The sequence below is a fragment of the Hipposideros armiger genome, unplaced genomic scaffold (genome assembly GCF_001890085.2).
Source record: "Hipposideros armiger isolate ML-2016 unplaced genomic scaffold, ASM189008v1 scaffold_1749, whole genome shotgun sequence".
Lineage (NCBI taxonomy): Eukaryota > Metazoa > Chordata > Mammalia > Chiroptera > Hipposideridae > Hipposideros > Hipposideros armiger.
Window position 1 is genome coordinate 147,586 of NW_017733099.1, and position 12,137 is coordinate 159,722.

At 35.2% G+C, this 12,137-nt stretch overlaps 1 protein-coding gene across 1 annotated transcript in view; it reads right to left on the bottom strand.

Moving 5' to 3' along the window:
- Positions 1-12,137, bottom strand: part of AKAP9 (A-kinase anchoring protein 9) — a 158,071-nt gene that overhangs the window by 125,886 nt on the left and 20,048 nt on the right. The window contains exons 5-6 of the mRNA XM_019634580.1: positions 7,528-7,741; positions 5,180-5,259 (exon numbers count right to left, since the gene is read on the bottom strand). Of these exons, the coding sequence (XP_019490125.1) occupies positions 5,180-5,259; positions 7,528-7,741 (294 nt within the window). The remainder of the gene's footprint in view (positions 1-5,179; positions 5,260-7,527; positions 7,742-12,137) is intronic.

Sequence of the window (12,137 nt, forward strand, 5' to 3'; positions counted from 1 at the left end):
AATCGGGTGTTCTGGGATGAAAGTCTCTGTAAATGTTGATTATGTCCATTTTATCTAATGTGTCATATTTAAGGCCAATATTTCCTTACTGATTTTCTGTTTGGATGATCTATCCACAGCTGTCAATGAGATATTAAGGTTCCTTACCATAATTGTGTTTTTGTCAGTTTCTCTGTTTAGTTCTGTTAATAGTTGCTTTATATATTCTGGTGCTCTATGACTGGTTGTGTATATAATGTGTTGTCTTCTTGATGTATTGCCCTCTTTATCATTATAAAATGTTCACTTTTGTCTCTTATTACCTTTTTCATCTTGAAATATATTTTGTCAGATATAAGTAACGCTACACTCGCTTTTCTCTGGATGCCGTCTGCTTGGAATATATCGTTTTCCACCCTTTCACATTTTGAGTCTAGATTTGTCCTTGCAGCTGAGATGTGTCTCTTGGAGGCAGCATATGGTTGAGTTTTGTTTCTTTGATCCAATTCGCTACTTTGTGCTTTTTTATTGGTGAATTCAGTCTATTTACATTTAAGGTGATTAGGTAAGAGGATTTCCTATAGGCATTTTACCTTTTGTTTTCTAGTAACTCAGTATCTCTTTTGTTTCTTTTCCCTTGTGTTTCTGTTATTTTAGTTTGGTGGTATTATATGATTCCCCCCCCCCCCCCCGGTTTCCTTTTTCTTTTATGCGTTTCAGTTCTGGATTTTTTTTTTGAGTGGTTACCATTAGGTTCATGCAAAAGAAACTTTCACATATACAGTAGTCCTATTTCTTCTGAATGCATCTTATCTCTATTCCCCTTTGCAAATTCAGACCTTTAACTCCCGTTTTTATGTTTTTGTTGTCACAAATTATCCCTATTTATGCTGGTTTGTTTCCAAATTGCAGTAGCTATTCGTCTCCTTTTTAATGTTTTTACCATTTTTAACCTTTATCTTATATTTAAGTATATAATGCCCTATTATGAATAAGGATTGCAATTTCCTGTTTCTGCCTTCCTGTTAGTCAAATTACTCCCAGTTCCATATCCTTTTGTCTTTTTTTTTTCCCAGGTAAAAAAACCCCCTTCAGTATTTCCTGTAATGCAGGTCTTGCGGTGGTAAATTCCCTCAGCTTCAGTATGTCTGAAAAAGTCTATTTCTCCATCATCTTTAAAGAACAACTTTGCTTATATTATTGCTTATATTATTCCTGGCTGGGAATTTTTCTCTCTCAATGGTTTGAATGCTTGATACCACTCTCTCCTAGCTTGTAGGGCTTCTGCTTAAAAATCTGATGATAATCTAATGGGATTTCTTTGATGGGTTACTGTCCTTTTTTCTTTTCCCTGGCTGCCTTGAGCATTCTTTGTCATTAATTTTTGACAGTTTTAATATTATGTGTCTTGGAGAAGGCCTTTTTGGATTGAGATAATTAGGTGTTCTGTTTGCTTCTTGGATTCAAAGATCTAGCTCTTTCCATAGGTTTGGGAAGTTCTTGTCAATTATTTAAACAGGCTCTCTGCTCCCTTCTCCCTCTCTTCTCCTTCTGGTATACCCACTATTCTCATATTGCTTTTCTGACGGAGTCAGATAGTTCCTGGAGAGTTCTTTCATTTTTGTTGTTTACTCTCGTCTTCTTCCATCTGTGTCATGTCTAAATTTCTACCTTCGATATCACGAATTCCTTCCTCTATCTGGTGAACTCTATTTCCTAAGCTCATTAGTGCATCATCTCTTCTACTGAATTCTTTAGCTCCAGAATTTATATTTGGTTCTTTTTTACAGTTTCAATCTCTTTGGTAAAGTACTCCTTTTGTTCAGTGATTTTATTTCTGAGTTCATTAAACTGCCTTTCTGAGTTTTCTTGTATCTCACTGAGTTATTTCCCAAAACTGTAATCTTGAATTCTCTGTCATTTAAATCACATATTTTCATGCACTTGTTTATTTTCTGGAGATTTTTCGCTTCCTTTCTGAGCTGCATTGTTACCTTGGCTATTCGTGGTATTTGAGAGATTATTTCTCTGCCTAGGCATTTATAGGAATGAAATCTGCTGTTTTAAAGAGTGACACTTCCCTATTCAGCAGGTTAGTAAGAAGAGATCTTTTACTCCAGTAGATGGCACTGAAGCACCAAATTTTTTATTTTCTCCCTTCTGGATCTCTGCTGGGTGGTAGAAAATGGCCTGTATTCCTTGGGGAAGTGGGCATCTCCTCTGTGACCAGGACTCCTTGGTTTCAGGGCACCACCCCTATGGCAGAATGTGGTGGGTAATCAGGTTTTAAGCCCATGAAATCCCAATGCTGTCCCCTACAACTGGACCCTGCCAGCAGTGCTGCACTGCCCGAGGTATCCCAGATGCCCCTGCTGGGATCAGCCGAGATGAGTGGGGGCAGGGTGAGTGGGCAGAGGCCTGCTTGTGCATCTGTGGCTTTGGTCTCCTCCCATTAACAGCGACTGCCAGACCTCAACTGCATCACCTCTGTATTTCCACCTGTCAGTGGGATTAGCCACAGCATGCATCTGCTGCTCAAGGAAGAATGCTTCTGCCTCTGGTTCTCAGGGCTGCAGATAGTGTGCTCTGTAACACAACATTCACTGCTTACAGCTTCTTCTGGGGCATGTTGCTAGCTCCAGTAGAGTCTGGGAGGGTGAAAGGATATGGCCAGCCTCCATGGCTCTGTTTTCTGCCTGGCAATGGTGGCTGCTAGAACACAAGTGCAGCACCTCTGTGTTCCTTCTGCTCTGGTCCCTGGATTCAGCCACAATGTGCTCACCCCTCAGGCAGGAATGCTTAGTCTCCCTCTCTGCTCCTCAGGGCTGCAGTGAGTGCATGCTGCAACCTGATTCCTCCCCTCTCCCGAGACCCACAGTGAGCTCTACCGGCTGCATCCATGGCACTTGTCTCTGCTCCTCTCCTTTCCCTCCTCCCGTTCACTCAGATTCGCCCATCTTCAGGTGTTTCATCATGCAGCTCTCAGACATGTTTGTATGTTGAATAGGGAATCCTTTGTTGAATTATAGTTGTTCATCTTGTTTTAAGTTCAAGGGGAGAGACCAGGGGGACCTGTCACACCACCATGCTTCTGACATTACTCTCCTAGTTCTCTGCTTCTGTCTAATAATGATATATCTTGTACTTTACCACTTTCTAGCTTGGATCCTATTCTGATGTTATCTCTGTAATGTCAACTACACTTGGAGAAAACACTAGAAGACAAAGACGCAAGTTCAAAAATGATGACTAGAAAGAAGTTTATAAATTCTACAGATATTCTAACATATCAAGTACAGGAGTACCCTCATACACTTTTCTATAATATATAAGTAGTTTCTCTGTGACTTATACACACACAAAAATTAAGAATATTTGACATATTACTGTTTTTTTTTTATCCTGAGCAACAGACAATTCTATCATCATTTAAAAACAACACATGCCACATAATCATTTGATAAGCCCTCTTAAACACATGCCCCTCACACAACTTGAAATAATAAACAACTTTTAGATTTAAAAGTCAAATTGTTTGTTGCTATTTCTTGAGATTTGCTTAAAAGTTAAACTACTCGTATACTGTCAATTAATAACTGAGCTTATTAAACTTCCAGCATAGTCCTTAAGTTGGAATTTTATATTAGAGTTGGTAGAAACCTGAATGATCACCCGTTTGCAGATGAGGGAAAGGATTCACAAATATGAAGTAATGAGTCCAAGGCAAAATCAATGATAAGTGACAAAACCAGATTTCATGATGAACTCTAGAGGGCCCCTCTATTACAAAACGCTGATTCATATTTCAAATTAAGATTAGGGGTCAGGTAAAGACATTAATGGAAGAAAATATAAGTAAGTCAGCTTATAGATGAACTCTTGTGACTTGGGTCCATATTTACTCTTGATAAACAATGGACATGAAAGGACAATGCCTAAACCCTTAGGCAGAGATGGAGGTGGAGGATGAAGAGCAATTGAAAGAATAAAGGTCTTTGGTGTGTTTATTTTTTATTTTTTATTTTATTTTATTTTATTTTTTTGGCAATACTGTTTTTTGAACTATTTTATAGGTAATTAAAATCAGTAATGCAGCTTTACCTGTCCCAACTAAACTACCTTTTTTTCCCTTCAATTTACAAATAAACAGGCTGAGACAGAGATCAGGACCAAGCCTAGAAACATATTTTAAATTCTGAACTATTTCAAATATGCAGAAAACAGTAGTTTATCTATTAGCTCTGAAAATACTAATATTTTGTCATATGATCTTCATATATTTTTTTTAAATCGAGCATTACATATAGATTTGGAGCTTCCTGTATCCCATTTTATTTCTCTTTCTGCCCAGAAGTGATGATTCTAGCATGGATTTCTTTACTTTTTCTTTTGAGATTTGACATTAGTACACATATCAAACACTGCTAAATGGTATTCCATTGAATGAATATGCCACAATTTGTTTATTCATTGCCCTGTAGATAGAAATCTGAGTTGTTTCCAATTTTTAACTTAATATAGACACTCTTGCAATCAACATATCTGATTGTTTGCATATGTGAGCTTATCTAGAAGTAAAGAACTGGGTTGTGGGGGGTACATGTCTTCAGCCTTGCCAATCTGCTTCTCAAGGTAATGCATTCCCTCCAGCTGTGTATGAGAACTCCTATTTCAGTCCATATTCACAAACATAATTATAATTAGTATATTTAGAGTATCTAGTTTTTTCATTCAACCACCAAGTGGGCAGAGACAGGCAACAGGCCTGTTTGAGGTTCTACTGGTCCATTATTTTATTATCTATACCTGTTGTCTGTTCTGCTGAGATAATTTAACTGAATTTCTTTTGCTTCAAACTTATTAACAGGAAAAGTCTTAAATGCTCATTTTAAACTTAAAAACTCAGGAATATTTTCTCTAAGTGCAGCACTGAAGTAAGACAGCAGGGAAAACTAAGTTGGATGATTCTGCTTATCAAATTAGTAATTTAAAAAATATCACTTCTTGTCAAAAAATACTTTTTAAAAATTTTCTTTAAGTATAGTTGGTATACAATCTTATATTGATTATAATTAGTTTCAGGTGTACAATATAGTGATTCGACATTTTTACACCTTACAATGTAATGACCCCACTAATTCTAGTAGTCATCTGCCACCGTGTAAACTTATCACAATATTATTTTTAACTAATATCTTACCTGTGTAAAATAAGAACATTCTTCAGACAATGCCTTGTGAAGTTTTCCAATGAGCATTTGTAAAGGCTTTACTTCATCACCTAATAGAAGATATTGCATTAAGACATTCAATTTACATATACTTAAGTACTATTATATTAAACCTATGTCAACTGGAAGCTTCCCTATATTAAGATAAGTTTTAACTTCTTTATTTCTTTCAAAGTTATTTTCCTCTGATCAGTGTTACCAGTCTCGGATAATCTACAGGATTTCATTTCTATCCTACAAAATGGTATAAAGCCACAACTTACAATTTTTTTTATTGTAACCCAATACAAGAAATAAATCATATATCATAACCTGTCATATACATCCATGTAAAACTGAAACAAAAATTCCACAAATCAATATTTACTTTTTCTACATGCCATGCACTCCAATGTTTTCTCTTCTACTCCACTCTTTAAAATGCTGTTCACTACTCACTACACTGACTTCATCACCCAATAGTTAACTTGCAGCTTGAAAAACAGTGGAGAGATTCTATCTGAAGAGAATACCAACAAAAATAATACAGCTTAAAATCTTATTAAAATCAAACCCAAAGAACTTCTGAAGTGAAAAAGTACAGTATTCTTATTTAAGTCACTCTTTAAATTCTACTCTGTTCAACAGAGCAATTCCATGGGACAAACTTATGAACCACCTCATTCCAACAGGCAGATCTGTCAAGAGTAGAAGCCTAGAGATTACTCGAACAGAGGATGTCTACTTAAATCTATTTAAGATTCCTTAACCCTAGCAGACCGCTGTACCGATTTTTCGGTAATTTCTAATCATATCTTATCTAATCATATCTGTGTTGTGTGCATGGAAAAGCACTCCAGGTACAACAAGCAAAATCCTGGAGTGTCTTACAAAGACAATCCATGCAAGAAGGTGAAGAGTAACATCTGGTGCTCACTTTGCAAGAAGTACCTCTGTGTGAAGCAAGGCTCATCCTGCTGGGTGGATTGGCACACAAAGGTGGAATATTGGCGCTAGATGAAAGGTAGACCTATTTTCTACAATGTCTCCAAGTTCCATCTTACTCTAACCACTTGTTTGTATGTAACTAACATATTTCTATATCATGTTGGTTTTTTCTCTTTAATGCTCAGGAGCCCAGGTATAGGGGACAGTTAGGTTCAGGGCCTCAGGTCTGGTAGGGTTAAATGTTGTTGCTTCCTGTAGTACCATCTTTGTCTTTTGGCTCACTCTATAGTCTCCCAGGACATCTCTCTCTTGTCCTTGGCTTCAATTGACTTGATTTCCAAATCTTTATCTTGAACCTAAACTTCCCTCTTGAGTTTCAGACTTCTACTTTCAACTGCCTACTGGACATCTCTTTTTCAGAGTCAATAGGTATTTTTAACTCAATATGTTCCACATTGAATTTATTATTTTTCCCACAAATTCACTCCTCATCATCTTCATGACTGGAGTCACTCATGATCCAGTTACCCAAGCTAGAAACTTAGGGATCATTCTCAATTCCTCCCCCTTTTACTGCTAATATTAACTGTAGACTACGTCTACAAGCCTACGTCTTTAAACTCTTGAACTTTTCTTTCCATCCTTAATGACACTTAGTTCAACATCTTATTATCAGAATTACTGCCAAAGCAGCTTAGCTGGTCTTCTCATTGATAATTTCACCACCCCTAATTAGCTCCAATGGTGTCCTCTTAAAATAAAAATCTTACTATGTTAAATAGTTAAATTTTCAATAGTTACCCCCACTATTTTAAACCCTGCACTACATCTTATCATTGAATAGAATAAAGCTTAAACATGCTTCGGTCAGGGTACATACAGCTTTTTCTGATCAAGCTCCTTCCAATCTTTCAGGCTTTATCCCTCACTACCTTTTCACATACCTTGAACTCTCAATTCTCCAAAATGGATGCAGTCTTTCACACCTGTGTTTAAAACTCAGGAGCCAGCCCTAAAATTCCAACCTCTCTACTCTTGCCCACTGCCTCACCCTAATTATACTTCTAGAAAATAGTAGACTTTTCTCCTCTCCTTCCATTTTTTTCTATTCATTCTTCTATTATAGACAGTATCCTATTGTTTGCTAACAGTTTATTTTATATTGCTTTCCCACAGGACTATGACTTCCTGTGGGAAAACGATTCAATGATTTTAGATTTCTCAAGAACTTAATGAATATCCAATGATAATATGAACAAATTAATCCAAGACTAGGATATACAGTTACCTTCCTCTATGGGTTCTAAGACAAAGACAGAATCACAGAATGGTGGCCTCTAATGATACTTACTGGCTTCATAGTATTTATAATTTTGTCAGAAATCATTTACCTGCTTCTTGTGTTTTTATGTTCTGTAGCTCTAACTGGTGTATTTTCTGAAGTTCTTTGATCTTTTCCTCTTGAGCAGAAATAAGCTCCTCTTTAAGACTGCAGAGAGCTTTATCTTTTTCATTTTCCAAGTATTCACGAACCTGATCCACATGAGTTGAATAAACCAGAGAGAGGCATATACGTTGAGCTTCCATCTGTAGCCTTAAATCATTCTTAAAATGAATGTATATAAACATTAAAAAATTTTTAACTGACAAATCAAATAATTCTATCTTCTTGAACATACTGACTACAAAGGGGACATACATAAAATTATAGTTAAAAAATTCCTATAAGAGAAGTGAAGTTTAATTTTATCTTGCTTTTCATTCTGTTACCTTGATCTACTTGTCTTTTTCAAGAGAAGTAACATAATATTTTCATTACCTCAACTTCATGGTAAATTGTGATATTTAGTATAGTTAACATGGCCTCATCTTTGATTTCTGCTTTAAAATATTTTAAATGNCAAGGACACAAGAGCACTGGAATAACATGATCTGTCTCAAATTTTAAAAGCAAAGTTCTGGAACGCTGTTGAGAACAGACTCTGGGGAATAGCTAGGGTAGAAGCAGAGAGATGCAATAATCCAGGTGAGACATGATAGTGAGAACTGGTCCAGTTCAGATGTATTTTGTAGGTAGAGAAAACAGGATTTATTGATAGATTGGAAGTGAGGTCTGAGAGACAGAAGAGTCACCACAGGTGGAGATGGCGGCAGTGGGACTTTGAGAGGAGATGCAGAATTCTATTTTGGACAGTGAATCTGAGCATTAGACAACCAGGTAGAGGAAATCCAGCCATGACTGGGAATGATCATAGCTTGTAGTCCTCGTGTATTCCCCACATCAAAGTAAAGACTAGGCTTACAGTAAATAACAAACACATACTACTGCCTCATTGAATCCAGCAGGTTAATAACAACAAGCATCTTTATAAAATATAGGTATAAGTAAAACTCCTATAAGAAAATGTCTTTGGTTTATACCAACATTTATTTCATATTTCTAGATAAAGAATTACCTCCTGTTCTCATAGCTTGATAATGCTACATCCTATCTCTTTCAAACAGCTTTGCTTCAGTTACATTTTTTTCTTAAAACACCGATATTATGATTGCTACTAAGCTACAAATACTACTGAATGAAATTATACATAAATGGATACCTTGGCTGAACTGTGGACTCACTAACAACGTGAAGCCTTGTCTGCAAAGAGTGGATCTCTGCCCCATAGTTTTCTTCAGTTTCTTTCAATTGTTGCTGCAAAGAGGATACGAGGTTTTCTAATTCTTGGACTTGTCCTTCAAGTTGTTTAATTTTTTCAATATCTTGCAGAGTAGATAACTTGGTGTTATGAATGACATCTAATTTATACAAACAGAAGAAAATATATATTCAACACAAATTTCCTAGTAAAAAATCACAATAATTTTTCTGTGTGTGCAGAGAATATTCATCTTCTTTGAAAAAAGAATGCTTAATAGTAATAACTAAGGTTTCAATTTAAATTCATTTTGACTGATGAATCCAGGAAGTATGAGTAGTATAATTCAAGATCACATCTATCTTTAAAACTACAGTACCCCTAAGTCTACCATTTTTATGTTTTTAAACTGCAAACAATTTAGAATTATAGAATACATGAAATTGAGAAGGGAACAAAGAGATGAGTCCAAACCTTTCATTCTGAGGATGAGAAAACTGAAACCAGAGAGGTTATAGTGAAATGCCCAAGATTACTAAGTTATCTCAAATTTTAAAGGAAAAAATCAAATCATTAAATGTTTGATATAAAAATCACAATTGTGGTATATAATCAAAATTTACCAATGTCTTGCAAATTGGTCATCTGAGAATGGGTTGATAAAAACTCTGTTTCCTCTTTTGGTAGATTTTCTTCTGCACATTCAAGTTTCACATCATCTGTCTGCCGTCCCTGAATTTATTGAAAATAATAGATGAAAAGCAGTAACATAAATATATGATCCTCTGTCTGAAAAACCACATTAAAGCAACTTAACATTTAAAATGATTTTTTTCCAAAATCATCTAAAATTGTGATTCTCTGCTACAAATATTTTCCCTTCTAAGTTATTCTATGTTCTTTTGACAGTAATGCACACCCATTCCCTTCAGTTTTGAAATTATATTAGTTAAGTATAATGTTTTTTCATTCCCAGAAAGGAGTTCATTTACTACAAAAACAGGAACTACACAGAATTTTGGTATAAAACTCATAACAATATTTATATGACTGGGTTTTTGAAATTTCAACTCATACACAGTAAATTTTCTATTATCAATGCTTGATAATATAACTTGTTAATCTCTGGATATTACGTATGTACAACCTGGTAACTGACAAATGGTATACTACTCTTTACACAAAAGGAAGAAAAATAATGAAAACAAATAAATGTCAGCTTCTTTCCTTAATTATTAAAACTAGGCAGCAATGTGTCAGATGCATATATGTGTATTAATTTAGTCATTCATCAAATATTTAATAATCATCTACTATGTGGCCAGTAATGTGGCAAGAGAGAATAAGAATAGAAAATCAGTAAAAATATGGTATATCTGCCCTCACAGACCATATCAACTAGCTGGGTAAATAAAATAAAACACTAAGAGAAGTGCTAAACTATAAAGTTTGACCATACGGGCCATGACAGAGAAGAAAAACCGATGTGAGTAAATACAGAGGAGTCAAATTTGATTTGGGCCTCAATCATTTTGGGCAATGACTAGGAAAGGCAATAATGAAGAAAGAGTAAAAGCATTTGTGGAAGAATGACCTATGCTCTAATTAGTGAAGACAATGATCTTATTTAAAGGGGTTTAATTTGGAAAAGAATGGGGAAAATACACTAGATAAGATACATCTGGACTACCGAGCACTTTAAAAGGGGAAAGAGACTGAACTTGCTAGACTAGATGAACAAAGGACACTGTAGAAGCAAGTAAGCAACTGGTAAAAGCTAGTTCCCATGAAGGCTATTTCAGCTGGTTAGTACTCTTATCAAGTCCTCTACCCCACTCCTACCCCGAGTACATTTCAACAGAGGATCTTGCCTCCTACTTCCCATAGAAAATAAATCCATTCAGGTACCTTTTTTAGTTTCCACCTCAACCTTTCTGTATCTTAATTCATTCAGCAAATATTTATTAAGCCTTTACCATGTGTCAAACAAAGCACTGTGCTAGGAAGAGAAATAAAAAAAACAAGAGAAGTCTCCCTGATTCTAAAGCACTTAGAATCTAGCAGAAGAGGCAGAAAAGTAAACAAACAATAAAAATACCATAAAAAATGTGATACAAATGTATATTTGTACAAGGAATTATGGGAACATGGAAGAAAGGCAGGAGGGTAAATGAAGTATTTAAATAACGGGAAACGGTCCCAGACAAGAAAAAGCTAAAGGAGTTCATCACCACCAAACCATTACTACAAGAAATGTTAAAGGCACTTCTTTAAGAAGAAAAAAAGAATAAAAAGTATGAATAATAAAAAACAATAACTACATATCTATCAATAATTACTTTAAATGTAAATCAATTAAATCTTCCAATCAAAAGACATAGGATGTGTAAATGAATAAGAAAACATATGCTGCTTACAAGAAACTCACTTCACATCGAAAGACACATACGGACCGAAAGTAAAGGGGAGGAAAAAGATATTTCATAAAAATTGAAAGACAAAGAAAAAAGAAAAGCTGGGGAAGCAATACTTACATCAGACAAAATAGACTTTAAAATAAAGGCTATAACAAGAGACAAAGAAGGACACAAAATCCCACTTCTGGGTATTTATATGAAGAAACCCAAAACACTCTGGAAAAGACATATGCATCCATAAGTTCACTGCAGCATTATTTACAATAGCCAACATATGGAAGCAACCTAAATGTCCATCAATAGATGAATGGATAATGAAGATGTGTACATATATACAATGGAATATTACTCAGCCATAAAAAAGAATGAAATCTTGCCATCTGCAACAACATGGATGGACCTTGAGGGTATTATGCTAAGTGAAATAAGTCAGACAGAGAAAGACAAATATTATGATTTAATTTACATGTGGAACCTAAAAAATAAAACAAATGAAACAGAAACAAATTTACAGAAACAGACAACAAACTGATGGTTGCCAGGTGGGAGGAGAGTTAAGGAGATGCGTGAAAAAGGGGAAGGAATTAAAAAGTACAAATTGGTAGTTGCAAAATAGTCATGGGACTGTGAAGTACAGCAGAAGGAATACAGTTAATATTGTAGTAACTACGTATGGTGTGAGGTGCACACTAGATTTATCAGAGTAATCACTTCATAAGTTATATAAATGTCTAAATCACTATGTTATACACCTGAAACTAATATAATATTGTATTCAACTGTAATTGAAAAAAAATTATTTACAAATAATGGAAAAAGGTAAGTGCAATAAACAAAGGCTTAAAAAAAAAACAACAAAAAAATAGGCAAAGGCTTGTATGAAGTGCTGAGAGAATGGAGGAAGAAACGTCTTAGTCTAGGAAGATAGGGAAAGATGATGACACA